The 27,330-nt window shown below is 31.6% G+C and overlaps 1 protein-coding gene across 6 annotated transcripts in view; it reads left to right on the top strand.

The window, feature by feature from the left end:
• The window catches only part of Ssbp2 (single stranded DNA binding protein 2), a 332,846-nt gene that overhangs the window by 281,795 nt on the left and 23,721 nt on the right, over positions 1 to 27,330 (top strand). For 4 of the 6 annotated variants that reach the window (XM_040273490.2, XM_021724853.3, XM_021724768.3 and 1 more), the window contains 5 exons: positions 3,951 to 4,017; positions 4,744 to 4,814; positions 10,790 to 10,881; positions 16,280 to 16,328; positions 25,896 to 25,931. In XM_040273490.2, coding sequence (XP_040129424.1) covers positions 3,951 to 4,017; positions 4,744 to 4,814; positions 10,790 to 10,881; positions 16,280 to 16,328; positions 25,896 to 25,931 — 315 coding nt within the window. The remainder of the gene's footprint in view (positions 1 to 3,950; positions 4,018 to 4,743; positions 4,815 to 10,789; positions 10,882 to 16,279; positions 16,329 to 25,895; positions 25,932 to 27,330) is intronic. The other 2 variants (XM_005315652.4, XM_005315649.4) reach the window with 1 other exon arrangement.

The following is a 27,330-nucleotide window of genomic DNA, read 5'->3' as shown; positions in this document are numbered from 1 at the left end:
TAAACAGGTCTGAATGTAATACATTTAACATGTTACAATTATGGCAAACATCTCAACCACAAGATGCATAAGTTTATTTGTTCTGATATTAAGGGTTTAAGGAACACATCAGTTATTCCCATTGATGAACAAAGCTGTCATCTGGTTATCACAGGACTGATAAAAGGTATTTTAAAAGGATAGAGATTTGACTTATTCTGAAAGATAAACATTAATGGCTCAAGAATTTATAGAGACTCGTTTTGAAAGACAACTTTACATTGCTCAAGATTTTTATAAGATTATGCTACATTATTAAGTGATGAGTAGAAACAAGAAAGACTTTTCAATTGTTCTGCTATTCTAAGATAAATTAGAAAAAGTAAAATTTTGAAGAAAACCATTGCCAGCAAAAAAAACATCATTGTCTACAATGAAACTTGGAATTAAGTGTCAAAGTTCTTAAGAATGAGAAAACTTAAAAAAGCAAGAACTTCAAGTTTACGATTGAAAATAATGTTGATTAGTCATATATTTCCAATTCTCCTCTTCCCTCATTTCTTTATAACTATTAATGGTATTGGCTCCTTTTTTCTTCTTGAAACTCTCATGTATTTTGAGGAGATACTGATTTTGGTTGTCTTCCTAGATTTATACCTATTCAGTTTTAGTTTCCTTTTTTACTCCTTTTGGTGCTTTTAAAGAATCAAATCTCCCCTCCCACCTCCACCATACCTCTCCTCATATTGGGGATTGAACCCATGGATACCCCAATACTGAGCTACATACCCAGCTGTTTTGTTTTGTTTTGTTTTGTTTTTAACTTCGAGACAAAATCTTGCTGGAGCTGGCCTCAAACTTGTGATCCTCCAACCTAAGTCTCCTGAGTTGCTGGAATTACAAACTTGAGCCACCATACCCAGCTAAGAATTAAATATTTTACTTTTGTCTTCATTCTTTGAAGTTAGTTCTATGCTTACAGTTGTATCACTAATTATTTCTAAAATTATCTAATCTAAATTTTATTCCTTAAATAATTATTTATCATTCTGTGCTAGTTGGAACAGATAGGGCCCCATGCTTACAGAGGTTACAGTCTGGAGATTAAATAGAGAAGAAAATAAGTTATGGTGGTATACAAGTTCTGTAAAAGTGAGGTATATCTTCTAAGAACACATTTAAAAAAAGTCTGTGCCTTCCCTCCATGCTAGGAAATCCAGGAGCGAGAAAGAGGCTATGAAAAGATAGAAAGTGGCCATTGTGGTTATGATGTGATTTATATTACATACACTGATTAGTAAATAAGAACACATATTGAGAATAATGAAAGCCAGGTTTTACAGTGTTAGATATTTACAAATGAGAAAGGAAGAGGGCTGACAATAATCTTCAGGTATCTGATTTCAACTAGAGATTATGGATTTATTGTATTACTGAATTTATGGCATACAGATATGCCATATACATACACACAAATAGAGATAAAAATTAGTTATAGATGTACATGAGTATGCATATGTTTGTACCTGTACACATACTTAGATTTTCAAACTCATTGTTTATTGAGAGGGTCTAAAAGTGGTGTGTCCAATTAATAAGAATACTCTGATAATCCAGATATTGATGCCTAATGGCTATCTGAAATACAGGTATGTGTGTATGTGTGTGTGTGGGTGCATGCATGTGGACACATATACACATATGTAGATGGATGGATGGATAGACAGACAGCAGACAGGAACAAACAGAAATGGATAATGAGAAAAAGGGTGGAAATAAGACAAATGTGATGAAATATTAACAACTGGGGAACTGGGTCAAATTATATGGTGATTTTATGTACTGTTCAGTCAATTTTTTGTAAGTTTGAAATTTTAAACACACACTATATATATGGAGGACTAAACCCTCAGGCTGGGGCTGTAGTAGACAATTTGTTAGAAAGTGATCCCAACGCTGAGATCTAAAAGATGTCAACACTGGCCACTTTGAGCATTCTGAGGAAAGATTTTTAAGTTTGATTTGTATTTTGTCTTGTTTTTCTTTCCTTTTTTAAAAAAATTGGTGCATTTGTCTTTGTTCTAATGGTTGACATTTGGATATTATTGATGAAAACATGAATAGGAGAAAAGGAAATTTGTATAGGTGAAGATTAGAATGTGAATGTGCCAATAACAAAAAATTAGCCTAGAGAAGTAAGCAAGGAAAAGCTCATAATTGGAACTCTATAATAGATATATATTGGGTGTGCTGTAAACAAAAAGTTAAAAGAATTATGAAAGTGGATTAAGAAATTATTATTCTTTACTGCATTGCAAATGATAACAATTAAGGAAACAGTTCTTATCTGGTTCTGTAAGTTTATCAATGTTAAATCTCTCTGAAATATTTGAATATTTAACTAAATAAGATTTTCTAATTTTAAGTTAAATTAGCAAATCTTTATAGAAGTTCTCATTATGATGTGTGGATACTCATAGCATCAGCAAATTTAAATCTCTAGTAGGTGGATTCACTTCTACATGCAGCTCAGACAACTGTTAGAAACTGTGTTTAGTATGTATCCCAGCATAAAGCAAACCTTATCTATTTTGTATTCCAGCGTAAAACAATCCTTATTAATCTTAATCTTTTTCAGTTCTAGTTTCCTTTTCCTGTCTAACCAAATTGTTTGATTTTTTTCTTTTTTTTATTGGTTGTTCAAAACATTACAAAGCTCTTGACATATCATATTTCATACATTAGATTCAAGTGGGTTATGAACTCCCATTTTTACCCCAAATACAGATTGCAGAATCACATCGGTTACACATCCACATTTTTACATAATGCCCTATTAGTAACTGTTGTATTCTGCTACCTTTCCTATCCTCTACTATCCTCCCTCCTCTCCCCTCCCATCTTCTCTCTCTACCCCATCTACTGTAATTAATTTCTCTCCTTGTTTATTTTCCCATTCCCCTCACAACCTCTTATATGTAATTTTGTATAACAATGAGGGTCTCCCTCCATTTCCATGCAATTTCCCTTTTCTCTCCCTTTCCCTCCCACTTCATGTCTCTGTTTAATGTTAATCTTTTCTTTCTGCTCTTCCTCCCTGCTCTGTTCTTAGTTGCTCTCATTATATCAAAGAAGACATTTTGTATTTGTTTTTTAGGGATTGGCTAGCTTCACTAAGCATGATCTGCTTTAGTGCCATCCATTTCCCTGCAAATTCCATGATTTTGTCATTTTTAGTGCTGCGTAATACTCCATGGTGTATAAATGCCACATTTTTAATCCATTCATCTATTTAAAATAAATAAATAAATAAATAACCAAATTGTTTGAGCTTAATAGGAATATTTTTCTTAATCATTTCTTAGGTCAAATGTGACTAAAATAAAAAATACATTGGTCTGTTGGCATTTTAGTCTTGTTTCTATTGAAAAAACAAATAAGTAAAATATTCTGTAAAAATAACTTACTGTTTTTAAAATATATATATATATTTAGTTGTAGATGGACACAATAACTTTATTTTGTTTAGTTTTTTTTATGTGGTGCTGGGGATCAAACCCAGTGCCTCACCCATGCTAGGCAAGCACTCTACCACTGAGCCACAACCCCAGCCCCCCAAATAACTTACTTGGAAGCTAAATTAGGTATTTCAGTAACTTTAGCAAATTAAATTTTAGAAAAATCATTATACTTCTGAGGAAGAAATAGGATGGCTTTTGTGTAGACTTTTCTTTTCCCCAAAATGCTTATTTTGTTTGCCACAAAATTGGGCAAAGGATAATCTTTTTAGAGCCAAGAACTTGTATTAAGTATATAGAACTATGAAATTTATAGATTACTGTGAAATATAAAAATTTTGAGAAATACTTAAATGCATTATGTAGTTATAGGAATTAAATGATATATATTAAAAGCACTTATTTACAAATCTTTACAATATTTAATTTTTATTTTGTTTACTAAATTGCTAGGCACTTGGAGGTGTCCCAGGAAGTCAGCCATTACTCCCCAGTGGAATGGACCCAACGCGACAACAAGGTGACTAATGTAGAAATGAAAATGAACCAAAGAGAAATTCTTTATTGTTAATGAAATTTTTATTTATTAAGCCTTCCATAATTTTACCAGTTGTAATTTCAAGTAATATGGCTGAATGATTTATATTTTCAACTAGCTTTTAGTTATGTACAATAGTAAGGGTGGTAATAATAAAAAACAGAATACATAAATGTCCAAAATTCTGTATTTTAATTAATAACTGCTAAAATACTTTACACAATTTCTAACAAGTAGGAAGCTAAATTATTATATCATTTATGATTTCCTCTGCCTTTTTCAGATAGAGAAGTTAATCCACCTGAAAGATGGCAAAAGCAAAGAGGATGCTAAGTAATGACTTCATTGGTTTAACATTCCCAATAATCAAGTCCTTTCATAGAGATGTTGTAAGATATTTAAATATCTACAGATATTTAAAGTTCAGTTGTACTATTTTTAGAAAGAGGAACAAATGCTAGGAAAGAAGCATTTCTTTCTACTCGACCTAGAGTAGGAAGAAATTTTCAACCAGGACATTAAGGGAGAATGTGAGTAGGTGACAGTTAGAGGTAAAATAGTGACCACAGAATCTGACCACAGAAACCAAAATAAGAGGTCATCAAACACTTGGTAAATAAGATACAGATACACCTAGAAGGAAGGAGGCTAGCTGCCAGTTTAGCACTCATGACCATTACATTTCTAATATCTTCATACTTTTTTTAGGACATCCAAATATGGGTGGGCCAATGCAGAGAATGACTCCTCCAAGAGGAATGGTGCCCTTAGGACCACAGGTAAACCATCAGTGCAGAAAACTTGATGCAGAGCTTTTTTTGCCTTTATCTTATATAACAGACTCTTGTTTGCTAGTTTTTAGTGTATGCATTAAATTATGATATACTTTGGGGATGGGAGTATAGGATAGAGCATCCATTAGACTCTAACTTCAATCCTCAGCACATGTACACACACAAAAGTCTTCATATACATAGTTGTCAGGCTCTTGAGGATATAATATTTGTAATATTTCAAAATTGATATAACACCAGACAATATTTTAACAAGGTGCTATCATATGTGTTTTTAGTTTACTCAGGAAAATATACTGCATAGAAGTATATTATAGTCTTTATTACAAAAAAGATAACTAGTACCCTTTTGCTTAGCATGATAATGAAATAGTTGAGCTATATAAAGCCCAGTTAATTTAATATATTGAATGAAATAAGTGTAAAATATAAAACCTTTTAAAGAATGTAACTAACAATTTATTATATACAATCATATTTCTTCATTACATTAGAAAACTATTTAGAAAAAACATTATAGTGTGTATTATTAAACAAGGATAATACTTTGGTATATATCAGATGTTACTTGACTGCTCTACCAAAACTTGCCAAAAGAACACACTGAGGTTGAACCTGTCCTAACTGTGGGTAATGTGTTCAGCAAATTTCATAATATTGTTTACTAGAGCTGAAACACCCTTGTTTTGTCCTGGAAAATTTTCTTGTGGAAGAAATTAATTTTATGATATTGTATTTAAAAGAAACTAACCGACAATTCAGACTTTCAAATGTGTATCTCATGGGTCAGAAGTTAGCACATCATAAAGCTAGCTTTTGCAGGTATTATAAATGACAGTTTGGGGAATTTGCTTCATTGTATCTATTTTTAAAGAATTAAATTGTGTCAAAAAATTAAGATCCCAAAACCCAGATAATGTGACTAAGACCTAGGAGTTCCTAAACAACAATAATATAAACTATATTAAAACACAGAGCTCTTAAAACCATATTTCTCAGAGATGCCATATTACATTGAAGGGAAAAAAAAACTCATTCTGTAAATGTATGTGGTAGCCCCCAATCCAGAAGAGAACAATTTCATCTAGGTCAGTTCTTACCTAAGTATTTTCTTAAGATTTTATAAAACTTTTATTTAGATGTTTAAATTGCTTATTCCTATTTCTACTTATATTAGAAATGATGATTTATGTTAACCTGTCATTGTTAGGCTAACAGCAGTTAGAATTTATAAGAACTATAGGATATTTTATTGACAAAAGGTACTTTTAGTCTTTAAAACTGTACCAACCATTGTGTCTATACAGAACTTAAGGGATCTTTTCCAAAAGATTTTCTTAATTGATTCATTGAAAATAAGCATCATAAACTTCTTGCCTTTAATATAGTTGTCATACTTCATTGTGTCCACGTGTTTTTCAGCTAGCTGCTCTTCAAGCTTTTGGCATTCTCAGACTATTATTAGTATTAGTTTTTCATATTCTAAAAATTATAATTTAAAATGAGTCACTTTTGCAGTGTTTGAAGAGGTGTACAAGTGATATGTAAGCTTGATCTCATTTGAAAATGCAGATATAAAAAGCTTATTGGTCTCTATGCTTTATGTTATAAACAGCTATATGTTTTATGTTATAAGTAAATTGCAACAGATAATAAAATCCCATTTCTGGTGAGTAATCTTCTTATTGATGAGTTTTAATAACTAAGTTTATTATGTAAATTTGAATACTTCTTTGAATCTTTAAAATCGAAGACAACAGTTTATTTCTACCATTTGGATTAGTAGTATCCTTGCTACCTATTTGTGTATGAGAGTAATAAAGTAGTTTGGTATTAGTGTACCTCAGAAACCAGAAATTTCTACAGTGGCTTTTCTCAAAAACCTTTATTTATTTAAAACCTTTATTTATTTATTTATTTACTTTTATGTGGTGCTGAGGATCGAACTCAGTGCCTCACACATGCTAGGCAAGTGCTATACCACTGAGCCACAACCCAGCCCCTCTTACAATGACTTTTTAAAATCACAAATGTAAAAGGGTTAAAGGAAGTCACTTGTATAACCTGACATTTATTTTTTTAAATATCAGAGACTTAAATAAAAACTTGAGTCACGTTTGTATGAATGCCACAAAAAGAAAAAAGTCAAATCATTTGGAATGGGAGGAATCTTATAAAATATTTATCTTCATAACAATTGCCATGTAAATTATGCACATTACAGACTATGAAATTTGTGATGTTAGGTGTGTTTCTTGAATGATAAGGTGAAAATAACTTAACAGCAGATGTCATATAGATGACTCTCAAGAACAGAATGTCTGCCTTTATTTAGTTGTATTATAGAAGCAATCTCTGGCACTTTGCCTCTAGCTTTATCACAAACAAAAATCACCTATTTTTCATAAATATTATTTCCATAATTTTAGATCAATCTGATAAAGGAGGACAATAGTTATTTATTAGAACAATTTAAGTCCTAAGCAAAGAAATATATATATGTATAGTCTAGTGATTCTTGAATAATGCTGATTTAGGCAAATTGCACACACAAAACATGGTAAGCGTGTAATAAACACTTTTTGCATGGATGAAGAAATAACAGTGTGTCCCAAATTCAGGCATGTTTTCCCTATTCCTCAATGTATTTTAGATCTAAGTGTAGTAACAGTACATGATTGTTAAACTGGTATTAATATCCTTTTGATAAAAAAGCAAGATTATTTATTTAATGAAGAAAAATATCTTTCCTAGAACTGTATTGCATTTTTCTTGATTTTTTAATAATATATATCTAGCTAACTGCATTTTTAAGCTCATATGATTAAATAGAAAATATTACCAAAATTGCCCATCTATGTCTAGTTCCTCTAGAAATCTGAAGTATAAATAAGTTAATTCAAGTAGGGATTGCAAACTAGATGGAGAGATAGTGAGATGAAAATATATGATAGGCTGTCACATAAGAAGAGAGTAAACTGGTTCTGTATTTTCAAATCTATCATAGTTGGTAGCATTCAACTCCATACAGGGAAAAACTTCCTGGAAATTAAACTGTCCAATCATGGAAAGACTTTTTATAAACTTTCTAATCAGAGTCTGAACAGCCATTTTGTCAGGAACATTGCATTGGAAGAGGGATTAAACAGATGGAATTGTATAGTTGCCATCAGCTTTAAAATTCAGTGATCTAAATTAGCTCTTCCCATTCTGTCTTTGTTGATACCACTTGGAAAGCCAGTTGTTAGTCTTCCTTTTCTTCTTAATTTCTTTTTGCTTTATATTATTCACAAAATTTAAAATATTTTATAAATCTACCAAGTGTGTATTATATTGAATGATTTCTTACACATTTCCTGTAACAATTCAGTTTAATTAATTTTTTGAAGGCCTTCTATGTGCCAGACATCATACTTAAGCATTGAGTATACAAAGATGAGTAAAACAGATACTCTGCCTTCAGGTTATTTATATCTAGCAGGATATGTAGATACATCTAGAAAAACTATTACATAATAGAAAAAGGTTAAAAGAGAAATGTACATACTCTTTATGTAATAATTCAAGAAGTCACACATAAACAAGCTAGTAATTCTGTTAAGGATTTAATTCATGGCAAGCTGATGAAAAGAAGGCTCATTTATAAGTTTTATTAGAAGTCATAAGAACAGCTACAATTTTTGAGTACCAAGTTCTGTGTTGCTTTTAATTCATCAAGCATTATGATATGTACTTTATATTTCATTTATTTCTATCAAATCTATAAGGATAATAATATTACCACTTTGCAGATAAGGAAATTAAGGATGGAAAATCACTGGGAGAATACTTGGCCTAATTTCACACATAAAAGAGAGGCAGAGGACATTGACCTGTGGCAGGAGATTTAAAGAAATGTGTGTGGATTTTTTTTTTCCCCAGAGCTATAAGGAAGTTTTTTTTTTAATATAAAATAAAACAGATCCCTGGAGACCAAAAAATAAGAGAACGCATTTCTTATAAAACATTTCTAGTTTACTTTACCATTTATATTTTGTTCCAGTGACTAGCTTTTTTTGTTTGTTTGTTTGTTTGTTTTCTCAGAAAGCTCTTGCAAATACTGCTGCTGCCATCACTGTGTTTGCTCCACAGGTTAAGGGAAATAGCTATCCTTTTAACCAGTGACTCAAATGCAGATTGAAACCATCCCACTATCCCATAGCCCACAAATTGAAATGTTTAAATAAGATTTCCTTGAAGTACAATCTAATACAAATAAGAATAGTATGCAATTAAGTAATTTAATTTATTAAGTATGTCTTTCTTGCTGAAGTTATGGACCTTCTCTTATTGATTTATTTCCTTGTCATCTTAGCACCTTCTAAGTAAAAAAATCAAGGAAAATGAGAACATGAGTATAGAAATGTGTGTTCTAAATTTTCAAGAAATCTAGTAGGCTGGAGAATATGGTTAGGAATAAGGAATGAAAATGAAAATTATAGGAAATGAAGGCGGAAAGATAGGCTGAACTCTGAATAACCATATAGAGCCATGCTGAGAGGTTTAGACCTATTTGATAGGTAGTCTGGGTCATCATAGCTTTTCAGTGACATGAATTTAATACTGAGTTTTAGAAAGATAATTCTTGAGGGAATGTAAAATAGATTGGGAAAGGAAGAAAATAAATCAGAGAAACTGATTAAGATAGTGCAATAGTTTCAGTACATGACAAAGATTACTGATAGCTCTTGAGATAGTCATTTTTTTCCTATTTCATAGGTAGAATCAGTAAACTTTGGTTACTGACTAAATATGGGAATTGAGTGGAAAAAAAAGCAGTATCAGAGTGCTCCTGAAAACTCTTAGCTTAGACAGTTGTGTGGAAGATGACACCACAGAATAAAGGAAGGCAATGTAAAGAACTTTGTCATCAGAAAGTAAAAATGAGTTTACTTTTAGATATGTTAAGCATGAGATAGTAGTATCCACAGGCAAACAGCCTTTATGAAGTTCGACATTTGGATTATCTAGGAGCCTAGCAAGATATAATGATAAAATACAAAGATTTGGAATTCCTAATATAAAAAAGTTGATGAACAAATGATAGCAGATAAGATTACCCGTAAATGTATGTTTATATAAGAAAATACTGTAGCTAGAATTTGGGGAAAAGCAACATGTAAAGAGTTAGCAAAATAAAAAGAGCCAGCAGAAGAAATTGAAAAATATTACTCCAAAGAATAGGAGGAATAAGTATAGTAGTATCAGAAAGCCAACTGTGAAAGTCATTGATAGTATCAAAATATAATAACATGACAATGATAAAATTAACCTTTTGGTACCTGTGGCAACTAAACTAAGCTAATATGATACATGTGTTAAAGCAGTACAGTGGGCTTCATATTTAAATCTATGTAATAAGTATTAAATAAAGTTTATTGAGTCATATAATTCATGCATGTATATTTTGAGTATAGTTTTCTGTGTTTTGTATATTTGTAAATATTAGTGCATTTCCATGTTAGATATGTTGTTCTGTGAACAAAAATTTATATTCAACTTCCTTGAGTTGAGTTTTTCTGATTTTTTTTTCAGACTTTATGTAATTGTTTGGGGTCTGACAATTTCAAACCTGTTGAATAAATATTTTCTTTAAGCAACAGAAAGTTGAATTTATGAAAGGTTTTATTTGAAAAAGCTCACCAAGGTAGAGATAGTAGGAAATTAATAAAGTTTGAGTATTGTAATTGCAACCATACCCTAATCACTTAGTATGCTCCAATGATCTTCCATATTCATATCATTTTTAAAAGACACAAACCAAAGTAATTGTTAAACTAGAAGCAAAAATACAAGAGTGGACTCTACAAAGAATGAATTACACAGGCCTTATCCAATCAGAAGTTATATAGGGAAATCATTAACCTGCTCTCCTTTCTTTCCCCCCTCCTCTTTGGTTTTGTTTTTTTGTTTTGTGGTAGTCTGACCCTTGGTTATCATTACAGAACTATGGAGGTGCAATGAGACCCCCACTGAATGCTTTAGGTGGTCCCGGAATGCCTGGAATGAACATGTAAGCAAAATGCTATACTTTTATGTTTAGCAAAGTATTCTATTTTTCTGTCTTCTAACTTGACACTGGTTTCTAAAACAATTTGAGCACTTCAGTCTTGGTGTAGTACCAAAATGAAGTAAACATGATCTACAGTGTGCTTCAGTTTTCACAACATAATCTCTTTTATTTTTCCTTGCCTTGAAACTATTAGTTTTTACCCCCCTCCATTTTCAGATGCCGTAAATAACAACCTTTAGCCTGTTTCTTTTTGCAGTTTCCTTGTAGAATCTACACAAAAGTATAAAGAGATGTCAACACTAGGATTATGACTTTACAAAAGTAGATAACTGAATATCACTTACCTCATTTTAATGATAGTGATTACTAAGAGTGAAGTTTTTAAATTTTACAAATATTTATGTGTCTTTACTTTTGCTTTGTTGGGACTACTCTAAGCACAAGAAGCATTCCCTCTGGTAATATTTTCTATATTAAAGAACTTTCCAGGACATAGAGTGAATTTTCTTTTGAAAAATCAAGATGCACTTCAGTCGAGAGTACACTAAAGGTCTTTTTTTTTTTAAACTAGAAAGACTTTTCTAACCGAACAAAGGAATATATTTCTAACAGCCAAATGTAATGCAGTTTGTTACTTAATTTTTATTTATCTTTCATTGTCCACCTTGCACCCAAAGTTCTATATACATCAAGTACTTACTAGTGACTTTCTTTAATTCATCAAAGGATTAATTTCATGATGTGGCCTGAATAAAGTGTTTAAATTAGAAATAATTGGAATGTTCTATGTAGTCGGTAAGTGTCTCCTCAAATATATTTTCCATCATTCCATGTTTAGTTACTTACATATCAAATTGAACAATTTTGCCATAACTTAATGGTATTGAAGATAGATAGACTGTGAAACATGCACTTTTGATGTATGTAGAGTTCTTTTATATTTCTGAAACCATTTACAGAAATGTGATTTTGCTAAAATTGAAAATAGATTAATAGGTGGATACTACCCAGACTTAAAATTAACAGGAACAGGGTGCAGGGAGGAGGTCATATTTTCCCATCATATCTTTTCACTTTCGAAATAAAAATGAATAGATAGGAAGTCTGACTCTTCTTGAGTTCCTTAAAGACTTTTATTAATGGTCACTCCGAAAGGGAGTGAATGATATTTGTGCTTATCTCAAAAGCTTAAATAGAAGAATGGAGAAATATATAAAAGTTGCCTACCTGAGATTCTCAATTTAAAATGCAATAGATTTTAAGGAGTATTATTTTGAATACTCTTATAAACCATGAATTATCTAGTATTATTTTGTACACTGCCAACTTTAGTTTAACCTGTTTTGGATAGTAAAAGAAAAAATTTCATGTGACCATTGAGATACTCAAATAGCTGCTTAAGATTATCTAGTTCCTTTCACATAGATATATTTAAGTGTATACTTTAGAGCGGCACATTTAAGTGCTTAGACCATAAGGTCTAACTATATGGATAGGACTTTAATTTTATAATTTATGTTGATATTTGGGTTTGGGTTTCTTATTTAAGTATTCTAGATACTTTAAAATATTTTCTGTTATGTAGTATTTTACTATTAATGTAATTTCTAGTTCTTAAAGAATTTCAAATTTTTGGCTGGACATGGTGGTGCATGTCTGTAAACCCCAACTACTCCAAAAGGCCAAGGCAGGAGGATTGCAAGATCAAAGCCAGCCTCTGCAACTTAGGAAGCCTTGTTAAAATAAGAAGAAAAAGGGCTGAGGATGTAGCTCAGTGGTAGAGTGACCCTGGGTTTTGTTCCCCAATAACACCCCCCACACACATACATACACACACACTCCCACACACACACACACAAAACTTTCTAAGTGTTACAGATTTCAATTTCTATTATTTGTTACTATTTATTTTCCTTTTTTTAAACATTTCTAGATAGACACAATACATTCATTCATTCATTCATTCATTTATTTATATGTGATGCTGAGGATCTGTGTGCTAGGCAACTCTACACTGAGCTACAGCCCCAGCTCTGTTACTATTTCTTTTTGGAGTTTTATTCTGTTTTCCATTTTCTACAAATTTAGATTCCTTCAAAGACAATGAAAATGTAAATACTTATATACTTCTAAATGTTTTCTTCTGACAGAGAAACTTTTCCAGTATGGAAATTGGAGAAGAATAATTATTTTATTGATATGGTCCCAACAAAGTAAAATAAGTTTAAAGAGACATAAAAAATACGTTTTACCTCCATTGCACTTAAAAGAGTAAGATTAATTGAAATTCACTTCATTATTTATTATCTTTAAAACAAAGTAAGTCTGGGTAATGGCAAACAAGTTTTCCTAACTGATATTTGTAGCTGTCTTCTGGTCATCTTTTTTAAATGTTGGGTTACTTAAAAATGAAAGAAAAACTGGTGTTTTTTTTTTTTAACTGTATCTTCAAACTACTTAACTACTTAAAATATCTGTGACTTGGGAAGGAGAAACCTGCCAGAAAATCATATCTGGATGATTTTTCTTTAGCTTGTCATTCTTTCTTAATTGACATGAGAATATAATAAAAATGAAAAATACCCAAATTTGGCCACTAAAAAAATTAAATAATGTACTCTGACAACCATATCCCTTTATTATAGAATACTCCATTTAGAATAAAATTTTGATAACTTTGTTGTTTAAAAAAATTGGCTACCTCCAAAAAAATAATTATATTGATATATTTACATTTCCATGCTCTTAACTCAGGATAAATTGTACAAAGTGCCATTTAAAATTAAAAGCTTATTTTCAGTGTTTATACAAACAGTGTTACAGGTATAGAAGTAAAAAACAAATATTAATTTAAGTAACTTAAGGTCAAATTTACAAACTATGACCAAATGTTTTCAAACGCATTGTAGATTATTTTTTTAAAGGAAACTTAGTGGTACATTTCTAAATAAAAACTATATTTTCACAGATTTCCAAAAAATTTAAGATTCAGTATTAAAATACCTCTAACAGACCAGCCTAATTCTATATAACTACACTTATTCAGAAATTTTCATTCAAAATAATGTCTTCTATAATTTATAGCTTACTTTCTTGATGATACTGATGACTTCCAAAAGGAGTGGGAATTACTGAGTTTAAGTAATTTTTCTATTAGAACTACTCATTGTACCCCCACTGTATGTGTTTGTGAAATTTACATTTTTTATATGAATTATCAATGCATAATCTTTTATAATATTAAAATAAAGTTTAATATAAATACATAATATGCTGGAAATAGATAAGTATTTATCAAACACTTAAAATGAACAAAAGATATTTTATATTATTTATAACAGTATGTTTATAATTTAACATTTACATGTTATTTTAATATTAGATTTTAAAAGAACATAAAATATGTTTAACAGGTCTTATTTATGTAGCATTATTTAGATATAATATTTCAAAATTATGAGGTCATTATATAGAATCATATAAATTTTTCCATGATTTGGATATGATTTATTTTAATGTTGTGTAAAGGTAGATATTTCCCAGTTTTTTAACTACATTTTTATCTAACATTAAACAAGTCATTTGGCTAGGTCTTACTACCCAAATGTTTTACTTGATCAATACACATTGTACATTTTACCTTATTTTCTTCCTATTAGGACCAGGAATCTTATATGTAGAATCATCTTTCTAAAGTCAGTAATTAATTGTAAATTTCTCCTCCTCTTCATCATCATCATCTCATCATCATCTTATAAAGGCAACAACTTCCTGAGATAGTGCAAGTGCTCCTCATCTTTTTTACCTATTGACAAGACTTTAATCAAGTTTCCTTTTAGTATCTTACTTTACTCTTCTATTTTTCAAATCAAACTGAGAAAAACATGTAGACCCTAACAATGTGATGTTCTCAGGGTCTACATTCACTCTTTCCTGCCCTTATACCCCAGATAATCCCAAAACAAAACTAAAAACAGATCTAAATATTCCAGCCAAATATGAGTAATACCATAACTAACTTGGACAGCATCTTTATTTAATGCCTAGTACTTTACGTTTAAGGTCTATAGAATCAGGGAACCTTTTTTTTTTTTTTTTAATTAAAAAGTTTCACACTCCTGGGCTGGGGATGTGGCTCAATCAGTAGTGCACTCACCTGGCATGCGCCGGGCGCTAGGTTTGATCCTCAGCACCACATAAAAATAAAATAAAGATGTTGTGTCCACCGAAAAATAAAAAATAAATATTAAAAAATTCTCTCTCTCTCTCTCTCTCTCTCTCTCTCTCTCTCTCTCTCTCTGTCTCTCTGTCTCTCTTAAAAAAAAAGTTTCACACTCCTAGTGACTAGAGGGAAAGGGAATTTTTTAAAATATCTTTTTTTAGTTGTGAATGGACATAATACCTTTATTTTATTTTATTTTATTTATTTTTATGTGGTGCTGAGAATCAAATCCAGTGCCCTACACATGCTAGGCAAATGCTCTACCTCTGAACTACACAATCCCAGCCTGGGAAAGGGAATTTTTGAATAGTACTAATTACAAAAGAATAGCTGATAATAGTCTCCTTTTCACAAGACAGCATTTACTCACTAAGTTCTACAATATGAGAATGGGACCTTTTTGATTTAATTAACTGGATATAAGTTTGTTTTAAAAAATGTATGCCCTTATAAGGTATGGAATATACAACATTCTCCTCCACTCTCTAAAATAAAGTAATATATTTTCATGCATTCACATAGGTTACCCCTTATTTTTCCAATATTTACTCTGGCCACTACCTTGAACTAAAAATATGAAAATAAGAAAGTAATTTCCTCATTACTACTAACTAAATCATCAATGGCACTGAAATATAGATTTTGTATATATATAGACATATAAAGTAATATATATATATATATATACACTTTGATTTTTGGTAAAGGAGATATCTCTTGTTACCTTTTTTATATTTATTGATAGCTTAATAATTAGAGCAACAATTAATACTACTTATATTTTACAAATAATTTCACTTTAAATGAGAAACATATGGCTCTTATTGATGTCACAAGATTATAGTGTTTTTTTATTCCATAATAAGTGACTTTTGCTCCAAAAATGTTATAATGATTTAGATACATGTATGAATTACCATTATTTGTTTATAAAAATAAAGAGAATATTAAAATAAAACTGGCCTTACTAGAAGTAATTTAATTTGGGAAGAAACTGTTTCATGAAATGATAAAAAGTTTTTTAAGAAATAATAAAGCCAATAAAATAAACATAAAGAGAGTAGTTTCAGAATTGCATGGTAAATTAATTGTAAATACTAATATTTTATGATTTGTTACTTATTGTGAAACATTCAAAGCATAGGTTAAAATTTCACTTATCATATTGTTTTATAGGGGTCCAGGTGGTGGTAGACCTTGGCCAAACCCAACAAATGCCAATTCAGTGAGTATATATATATATATGCATTCAAACATTCATACATACATACATACATATACACCTTTTAAATTTTTTACGCTTGTGCTTTGTAACATTTGACAAAAACAAAAATACACTGTTTATGAAAGCTTTGCAATCCATCCTATGAATAATCATTCAAAAAGGTTTTGTGTATGTTTTTTAGAAAAATACCCAATTTTAAAATTATGTCATTTTTTCACTTTAAGAGCTAATTGTAAATATGCATTCTACATCAGTTAACATATTTTCAAAGATAATTAAAAATGGTGTGATTTAAATATACTTCAATATCTTATGTAGTAGTTTATATTCGTCATAAAATGGTCTGATCCTCTGTAATAGATATAATACTCAACTAAGTTGTCAGATATGATCAATCTCAATTAGAGGAAACTAAATTATTATGATTGTACTTATATTAATTACACATAGGTTTTTCTGTCTTGCTGCCTCAGAAAGCAAGTACACATTTTCTTTGTGCTTGTTAGCTAAATTGCCATTCTCTCACATTTATGTACCTAACATTCTAGGAATTTTCCTTTTATTATTGTGGCAGTGATTGACTATGGATGTTTTTCTTTCTTAATAATGTGTATAAATATATGAACGGGTTGAAAATTAAGCTATTGAACACAAAATTAATATGATCTTATGATCCTGGTGATGTTTTTTCTCCTTGTCTTTGAAATCTTGAGTTCTTCAATACATAAGAAAGGCCTGCTGTGTGAATTTGTACAGTGCGTGCACAGTACACAGGCTCTTAAGTCAAAGGAGTCAGTGGGGACTTGGCCTCTATTCCACTTGACAAGTCTATGTGCACAGCTACCCAGAAGGGATGGCTTCATTCTCTATCAGTGGCCTTAATGCTAAATAAACATGAAACTTATCTAATGTATAATGTTTATTTAAACTTGAAGTTAAAAATGAAGTGTGTTTAATAACAGAAAAATCATTGTAAGTCCATTGCTATTGTAAAGCAAAAGTCACTTCCTTCTCAGGTAAATAACTATCATATAAAGAGAAAAGTTATTAATTTACATTACCCAGTTTTCTTATATTTAATATCTATGGTGTTTACTGATTAAATGAAGTTATTTGAGGTAGAAAATATGATGTTGCTTCTTTTTTGGGTCTTCAATGAACTATTCAACAAATCTTGATACTCTTTTGTCAGATTGTTGAAATGTGAATAACTTCACTGCTCCAAAATTCTTTCAGTTTGCTTATGTGCTGTAGAGGAGTTTATGTTTTTGTTTGCTTCTTGCTATCTGCCTTAACTAATTAATTCAAGATTTCACTTTAAAATGGCATCTGGCTTGCCGCTCAAAATACACTTCTTGCAACTTCCTATTGAAATGCCCATAAGGATGCTAAAAAAATTCATAATGAAAAAACTGACAATCTTCCTAGTGCCAGAATCTGAAATGAATTTATATTATTTGCATGTTTAATGAGGCCAGATTTTAAAACACAACCACATCCCACCTTAACTAAGGTGGGTAAGCCTTTCCACCTAGAAGCAAGAAGACCCTTCCCTCCTTTCTCACTCTTAGTTCAGCAAACCATCCCAACTGCTCATTGCAAGCAGCCAGAGGACAGGTCAAACTATCCATCTTCTTCACTCCCAATTTTTCTATGTACTTGTCCAGAGATTAGATCTCCTACAAACCACTGATGGGCAGCATTCAGGGAGTTGATATTGAGGACTGTGAGTTGTACTTACCGGGAGTATATTATCTAAGTGAAGAGGATTAGATAGAGGCAAAGAAAAGAAGAGATCACTGCATTCTGATGATTCTTAGCATTTCTTAGAGCTGAGCACACTAGGGGAAGGAGAATGACTATATCAGATCATTATTTCTGCATTATTTTAGACCCTGTTTAGAACTAAGAACTTTTGCAGGAGGTGAACATCATACTGATGTCCAATGTTCAATCTGAAATGGGTATTTGACCAGCACAAATGTAGGCAAGTAAGAGACCTGAAAGCAGTCGCCTTGGTTAATAAACACCACATGTGGAAGCATCTGTTCTCATTCTAAGTATGCAAATGGGAAAGAAGTGGGAGGAGGGCAGGTTTTCTCTTCTGAAGAGAAATGGTCATCATCTTGAGCAGGAAAAAGAAAAACATTCTCCGGAAAATGATTTCTTATGAGAACAAGAAAGAAATTATAGGGGCTGGGGATGTGGCTCAAGCGGTAGCGCACTCGCCTGGCGTGTGTGCGGCCCAGGTTCGATCCTCAGCACCACATACAAACAAAGATGTTGTATCCGCTGAGAACTGAAAAATAAATATTAAAATTCTCTCTCTCTCTCTCTCTCTCTCTCTCTCTCTCTCTCTCTCTCTCTTTAAAAAAAAAAAAAAAAAAAAAAAAAGAAAGAAATTATAGAGAACTGGTAACTTTGTAGTAGAAACTAGGGATTCTATGAAACAGAAGTAAAAGGTATAAAAGGTGAACTTTTTTTACCCAAATTATTTTTTAATGACAACTCATTTATATTATTTTGAATACAAAGTTCCTTACATTTCCTGTATTTATTTAATATCACAAACAGTTAGTTTATATTAATTCCATAAGTCTGTGACTCCTTAGGGAAGCACCCTAAAGTGTTGTTTTTATTTTTGCTGTTTTCAAATATGCTTTGCTGACTGTTTTTTCACTATTTTGAAGTAACTGCACACTTACAGAAAGCTTACAAGAATAGTACTAAGAATTGCCATGTACCTTTCACCCAAATTGCCCAATGTTAATGTTTTTCCACATTTGCTTTATGGTTTCCTCTCTATACATAAACATATTTTTCCTGAACCATTTAAGTTTCCTGAAACTTTATCCCTAAGTACTTCAGTGTGCTTTCCCTAAATCCTAATACATTTCTTAACTCCAAAATAATGGTCAAAATAAGAGCATTAACATTGACTTAATGCTACTTTTTAATCTATAGGTCTTATTTAGATTTTTCCAATTGTCCCAATAATATCTTTTATAACAAAAGGAAACCTGGTTCCCTTTTTCTATCATGTCTTGTCTCTTTTAATCTAGAACAGTTCCCCAGCTTTTCTTTGTCTTTCTCATTCTTGCACTTGTGTTAAATGGAAGCCAGTTATTATTTAGAGCATCTCACAATTTGGTTTTATTTGATATTTCCTCATGATTAGACTTGGGAGTTCATATGTTTGGTAAGAATACCCCAGGAGTTTTGTGTTTTTCTCAGTATGTCATTTCAGGAGGCACATATGGTTATTTGTACCATTACTGTTAATGTTAATTTTGATCATTTGGTTAAGGTGTTTCTTATCAGAATTCTATAAATGGAAATTATTATTTTTCCTTTTGTAACTCTAACTTGGAGACAGAACTTTGAAGCTATAGTAAATAAGCCCTTCCTCCTTATACCTTCAGCAGCTATTTTTGGCATTCATCAATGATTCTTATTTGAATTTCTTACTTTGTTGGTTGCCATATGGATATCTTTTAATTCTGTCTTTCATTTTCCATATATTACATGTCTTTCTACTAGAACAAAAGGCTATTCTTTCTTTCCCATTCATGTTCATTTATGCTCGTATATACTGATGGATTAAATATTCAGTGGGTTTAGCTTGTGAAAATTGTCCTAAATTTGGCCAGTGGGAATCTCTTCAAACTGGATCATTTCTACTTTTAGAGATTTCTTTTGTGGTACTGAGCTTCAAACCTAGGGCCTCACACATGCTAGGCAGACACTCTACTACTGAGCTATATCTCTAGCCTCATTTCTACTTTTAAAATGGCCCATTATTGTTTGAGCACTCAGAAGCTTATCACGTGTTTCCCCAACCTTAACCCTGGAAACAGCCATTTCTTTAATGAGTCCTGGGTCTTTTCAGTAGAAAGTGGTATTTAAAGCTCATTAGAGTAATATAGCTTCTATGCCTCCAACCAACAGAACTAGAAGATAGCTCTGTGTCTACATATCACATGTGTCTATATCTCTCTTTATTGCTATATATCAACAACACAAGTGCAGCTAAGGTTTCAATTTTTCAGTCCATTACTACAGAATTCATTCTAGCCTTTCTGCTTTCCATGGTTATAACCAACTTCTCTGAAAGTGTGAAACCTGTCTACCATTATCCATGATATATGTATCTATTCATAATCTTTGTCTACAATTTCATTCTATAAAAGTATTTTGATCAAAAATACTTTATGACACTCATACATGACAACAGGAGAAACATTTTTAAGGACAAATTCTTATTTTTAATTCAGAATGAAAGTATGATTTTCATTTTGAACTTCTTTGACCCTAAGGATTATAGTTTTGACATCAGACTCTTGTTTGGAATATTGTTTATAATCTACCAATTCTAGTTTTTCCTTATTTATCTTTTTCACAAAGAACTGTATGCTTTGGCTTAGATGCATAATAAGGTTGGATCACTTAACTAGCAAGCATTTTTATTAAAGATGAACTATTTGCGGTCACAATATATAGAGACCAACCAAACTAAATTCATACTGAGGGAGAATATTACTACATCATGTATCTGAAAAGTTCAGATTTAAATTTGACTTTGGGCATATTTGGTTCCAAGAATTCAGAGAACCTCATCAGGACCTAGTCGCTTAGTTTCTTGCCTTTGTTTCCCTTTTCATAGCAAGGAGGCTGTGTGAAGTTTCAGATTCATATCCTCACAGCTTCCAGTTCAGGGCAAAAGAACACAACTCATTATCGGTTTAACAAAGAAACTGAAAATAACCTAACTGAACTTGCTTAGCTGGGGTCATATGTTCATTCATAAAACAGTTATAGATGGGGACATAATATTTTTTCTGCTATGTCTACGTTATGTGCCTATTCCCTAAGCCTAACTCAAACTGTGTAGAGAAAACTCTGGGGTTACCAAGGAAAATTAAAGGAATTTTTAGCAGAAGAAGAAGAGAGGACAGGAAAAAAAATTAAAAAAGGGTTCAGTACAATTTTATACTTACCAACTCACTAGGTTTCCAAGAAAAAGAGAAAGGAAAAAAGTGAGGATCTATTATAGTAATTAAAACAAAAGAAAATAAAAATATATTATCTCAAATAGGCTCTGCTTTATACCAACAGAAGCTCATTATTTGAAAAGAGCACTAAAAATATTTTTAACTTTTCTACCAGTTCTGATGTCTTGATGTTGCCCTCCCTATTTTCTAGTTAACCAGTGCTATAAGGTAAGCTTTACAGATAAAGAAAGGTACTTTATCTGTAAAGAAAGGTACTTAAAATGTTACTGATAATTTTTAAAAATAAACAAAAAGAAGCCCTCTAGTTAATTCTCTGGCCCCTACCACTACACCACAATCGTGGGTATTAGGATTCAGAATATTTTACAAATTTGCATTCTTATCAGAACTCTTGAATTATCTAACTTAGGCAATTTTCTGAGCCCTTAATTTTCTCATCTGTCAAATAACGGATTCTTATTCTGTGATTCTGACCTTCCAGTTCTGTGATTTTGTCTGTCTTCTACATATTCATTTTTATCCTTTGTTTTTATCTTAGTGGACATTTTGTATGAAGCATAGGGTAGTATTAGAGGGAGGATTTAGGGATAAAGAGAATGAGAAAGTTAAAAGTGTTTTCAAGTCTTTGAATCCAGACATTTGAAAGAATAGTAATAACACAACTGAGTTAGGAATTTAGGAAAAAAGATTTAGAGGGTAGATAACAAGGTTTTGTTTTTGCTTTGTGGAATTTTTTTAAATGTTATATTTGAAGTATTTATAGAACAGCTTCTTGAGTTCTTCCATCATGTTTAACAGGTATTTCTATAATTACACTTAACACATTATGGTATATTTTAAATCTGTAATGCTGAACCTCAGCTGAGTCCTCACTGATGCTTGAACTACTCTTCTTCCTTAGTCAGCTACTTCTGCAGGGCCTGAAACCTCATAGGAGATAAATTAAGGCATATTGAATTGACTTCCCAACCAACTTTTCAACCCATTTCAAATTCTGTGAAAGTCCCATTCTGAAGGTTACTATTTACCAACCAAATAAGAAAGCTTTCTTTTCTGTCTTCATCATACCTGATCTCTGAAATATTTGACTGCTTAGTTTTGTTTTAAATGTCTATTAATTTTTCATTTGTGACTTTAATGTTTCTTTATTTTTCCATATTGTTATTAAAGTATCCTTTTATTATTTATTTTTAGCTATGTCTCAGAAAGCTGAAAGGCTTAAGCTTCACCCAGCAATTTAGATATTTTCTAGTCAACCTGCACCTACTTGCTGCTTCTTAAAAGTCTAACTTGCTTGATTTTTTAAAATATTTTCTTCCAATTTTTATCCAATCACATTTACTGCCTTTTCTCAATTGGTGGAATTTTCTAATTACATTCCTGGCTTTCTTATCTTGTTTTTCCCCCATTTTAATGTTTTCATAGTTTTATATATATATATATATATATATATATATTTTAGTTGTCAACAGACCTTTATTTTATTTATTTATATGCAGTGCTGAGAATCAAACCCAGCTCCTCATACATGCTAGGTAAGCACTCTACCACTGAGCTACAACCCTAGTCCTCATGTGGTTTTAACCATCATAAAATCTGATAAAATTCTAAATCAGGTATTATGACCAGCACAAAATGAAAATTCATTCAATTGAAGCTATATCTGTAGTCTTGATCTCTAATAAATCTTTACCTATATTTATAGTGTTTATAGCTCAGTTCTAACTTAATGTCTACTAGTACCTTCAGATTCAACATATCAGACATTTCCTTAAGCCTGCTAGTTCCTGAGTTCCTTATATATAAATGAGTAGGATCATCATCCACTGTCACCAAGTTGGAAACAGGAATTACCTCAATTTTGTCCTTCTCTTGTCTGTCACACTGTCACCACCCCTGTGAAGTAATTTGTGAAATGAATGACTATCAAATTCTCTTACTCCTTCTTGTCTTATTGAGCACTACCTACAACTCTTTTTACCATCTCTTGCCAGGACTTTTTGCAACAGTCTTCAAATTTGAATTCATGTTCCTCTAGAATTATCTTCCTTAAACATAAATTTGAACTTGTCTCTGTAAACCTATGAATTATTTCCTATAGCTATCTTCAGTACAGTTAACCATTGCTTAAGGTAGGCTTTATATATATATATGAAGGTTCTTGAGAAAGAAAAATTTAAAAGAACAGGAACTTGAGAGAATGGAATGGTTGGAAGGAGCTAGCTTTGAAAACAAGAAGAAATTTCTTTTTTTCCTACTTCTGAAGAACAGGTGAAAATATAAATCTGTAAACAATAGAGTATTGGGCTGAAAATAAAGGCATAGCAAGAACTTGATGACTTTCCTGTAAGCCAGAAGGACAAAGTACACTCAGGATGGTATAATCACCATGAGGGTCAGCTCTCAAGTCAACTGCTAAGTTTTCGGGAATTTCCTGAGCTACTTGTTAAAGCATTGGTAACTTCAAATTTCCCATACAGAATAATTATGCCACAGAAATTGGAAAATGCTACAAATCAGAATCATACACCTCCCCATCCCACACCCAGGTGCAATGTTTAATGGGTGTACAGGCTTCTGGTTTTCATGAAGGGTAAGCCAGAATACTTCCAAATGATGAAGACGAAGTGGAAGTTGGAGAACATGGTTATATTGTGGAAGTTTTCAACCTTAATTTATGTTTCCCTCCAGGAAATCTCTAGTATAAAACAGAAATTTTAGCAAAGGGGTAGTCAAGGAGATGGGAATTACTATATTAGGCTTTCAGATAATTTAAGGTATTGGAGAAAGAAATGAAATGTTGACAGTGGCATGGGGAAGGGCAGAGTAATTTAGTCATAAATTAATAGAGAAATATCTAAGTAAACATGGAGGAATTGTAGGGAAATATTCTGGTTGGAATATATAATAATTTTGTGAATGTCATAAGAAATAAGAAATATATTAGGCGAGGGAATTATTTGGATCTCTGTACAAAGCATTCAGAGTACTGACAAATGAAAAAGTGGGCAGTGGGTTGTAAAGGAAGGCAATGAACTATAAATTCCGAAGATCTCAAAGGTGGTTAGATGTTTAATGTAAATCAGAGGATGAGTGATACATCATAAACTGAAAATGGCTGAAGAAAACAAAATTGTATTCATTCACCCAATTAAGTCAATGTCAAATGCCATAGAATACTGAGGTACTAGTAGCGCAAGTAATACTTATCAATAGTGATTCTGGGCACTCCAGCCATTATTATCTGCAGTGCTCAATACCTACAGGGAGACAAGCAGGAGCCCCAGGGACATGTGCTCTGTGTTTAATAAGGATAACAAAAAACAAGAAGACAAGCTTTTCATAAAACTTAATATTAAACAATTCCAAAAAATCATCAAAGATTTATTCAAGAAAAAAATCAAAAGTGTTATACTTCCTTATTCTTACTTTATGATTTCATATTATTATGTTTAATTATGTGGCAGGTATTGAGGTGGAGAGACAGGTTAGGGTTCACGTACTACTATTTTTTCACTTCTTTAAAAGTTCTATTCTGGTGCTGGCTGACTGACTCCAGGTAAACAGTAATTTATTCAATTTTATCAGAGTAAAGCAAAAATATCTCATGGAATATACAGTGTGTCTTCATGCAAGTGAGTAAGTGAGCTTGTATTTAAAATTAAATATTTGGATTTAACTTTCCTTATTTTTAAATGTAAACTTTTACTTTTTCATTTCTTAAATTATCAGAGTAATGTGGGATTAATAATTTCTAATCACTAGAAAAGAGCTTGCTTAAGAGCTTGATTTAAGCCAGGTATTGTGGTGCACATCTGTAATCCCAATGGCTCTGGAGGCTGAGGCAGGAGGATCATGAATTCAAAGCCAGCCTCAGCAACTTCGCAAGACCCTGTCTCCAAACAAACTATTAAAAAAGGGCTGAGGATATGGCTCAGTGGTTAAGCACCTCTGAGGTCAATCCTGGATACAAAAAAAAAAAAGTGGGGGGAAGAGTTTGATTTGAAGAGAAAGAGGGAATATATAACCCATATATAATGCCCACAAATTAATAATTTTGAAGATGAATATTAATAAGTTATTTTGCATTTGTTATATTATTTTATAGTAGCTAATTGTATAGGCAAAGGGAAAGGTGAGTTCAAATGTTGATCCATGCTGCATGAATACAGTGAGCAATCTTTTTTAAAAGCACATAGCTTAAAAATAATATCTGTGAAGCTACTAATTTGAAAAAAAATTATGTAATTTCTATTTACAGAATAAATCATTAAATTAAGCAACTTGTACAGCTGACTTGAAACCAATATAGCTCGAATCTGTAATTCTGTGTAAATTCCTCCTGACTAAAATGTACATTTTTTCTTGTAAATTGAAGATAGTATTGTAGTTATTCATATTTGTGACACTTAAACAGACATACATTCCTTCATCTTTTACTGTCCTTTGGGATACAGTTTAAAATTTAATAGAAGTTAGGAAATTGATTCATTTAGGTCAGTCCCATGTTGCCACATGAATCAAAATATTTGTTTTTGTCCTGTTCATGTTCTAGATACCATACTCCTCAGCATCTCCTGGGAATTATGTAGTAAGTACATTTGGGTTTGTTTGCTCGTAAGAATTGATGTTACGTTTTATTTGAGCAATGAAATAGTTGTCCAGATGTTAAGAAGAGCCCCTGTGTATTGGCCAAGAAGTGAACATCTTGAGTTGTTTCATCTGCCAACCTCAGTACATATGTTGATGTTCATTAGTGAAACAGTTATCAATCTGGTTAGAATTGCCCTAAGTACTGTGTTTTACTTCAGCATATGTTTCTGGAAACCAATACAATGCTCTCTGTCCAATCACAAAGAGAGCCATCCTCAGTTAAACAATGATATGCTTGAATTTGCAGTTCTCCAGGAGAATAATGTACGCCCCCTCCCCAACCCACTCACCAAACATAAAGTTTAACATCTAAGAAGATGTTAAACTTTCTCCCAATCACAAAGTGAATCAGACAGCAGAACAATGCCTAGTAGTTTGCAAATATCTTCTAGTTTTTTGTTATTCTTAAAAACTGAAAACACCAACTTTTTCTCATTGTTTTTTAATACATGGTAAAATTTTTTCTAGTAATTCATATAGTCCTGAAGTTAAAATTGCAGGTTTTATATAAACTCTTGAACTCACAAATGACTTTTTAACCATAATCAAATTTGATTCTTGATACATCTCAAGGCCACCATAAAGGATAATTTGTTATAATTTAGGGGGAAATGCCTAATAGAGAAGAAAGAATAAAATGATAAAAAGGGAAATTTTCCTAAGGAAATGTTCAGAGGTTGGGGTCAACTGGAATAGAAATTAAAGGAGTACATGAGAAGAAAATCAACGAGCATTGTACCTGCCTTAGAAATAATGTTTATTAACATAGTGAAAAGTGCACACTCCATTGGACCTGTGAACTTAGTGCTTAATGTTCCTACAAGCTATATAAACTAAGGAAGTTTAATTTCCTTCACATTTTGTATGAAACAAATCGTAAGTAAGAAAATTGGGGTAAAACTATTTTAAAAATCATTTAATAAGCCTCATACAGAGTTTAGTGAAAATATAGATTTATTTGAAGGGAAATTTAAGTTGTTTATTAAATACCAAATACATATATTTTTTGAAATAATTGGTAAGCTATATCTACACACTAAGAATGAAATGAAAATTTAGCCATGTAAGAGTTAATGTACATGGGACATCTGAAAAGTTCTGAAACCCATTGTCTGAATTATCCATTTTGATTGCCTGAATTAACTTCAGAACATCCTAATCTCTACTTCAGTATGAGTGTGAAGCTGTAGTCTTAATAACCCACAGCATTAGGCAGCATTGTATCTCATTTCTAATTGATGTTATTGATAACTGAATGTATTCTACTCCAGAACTGTTGCAGTTGATGCTGAAAAAAGAAATAGCAGAATGTATCTGAGTTTCTTTGGTTTTTAAAG

The sequence above is a fragment of the Ictidomys tridecemlineatus genome, chromosome 1, assembly GCF_052094955.1.
Source record: "Ictidomys tridecemlineatus isolate mIctTri1 chromosome 1, mIctTri1.hap1, whole genome shotgun sequence".
NCBI lineage: Eukaryota > Metazoa > Chordata > Mammalia > Rodentia > Sciuridae > Ictidomys > Ictidomys tridecemlineatus.
This window is presented reverse-complemented; position numbering and strand designations above follow the sequence as displayed.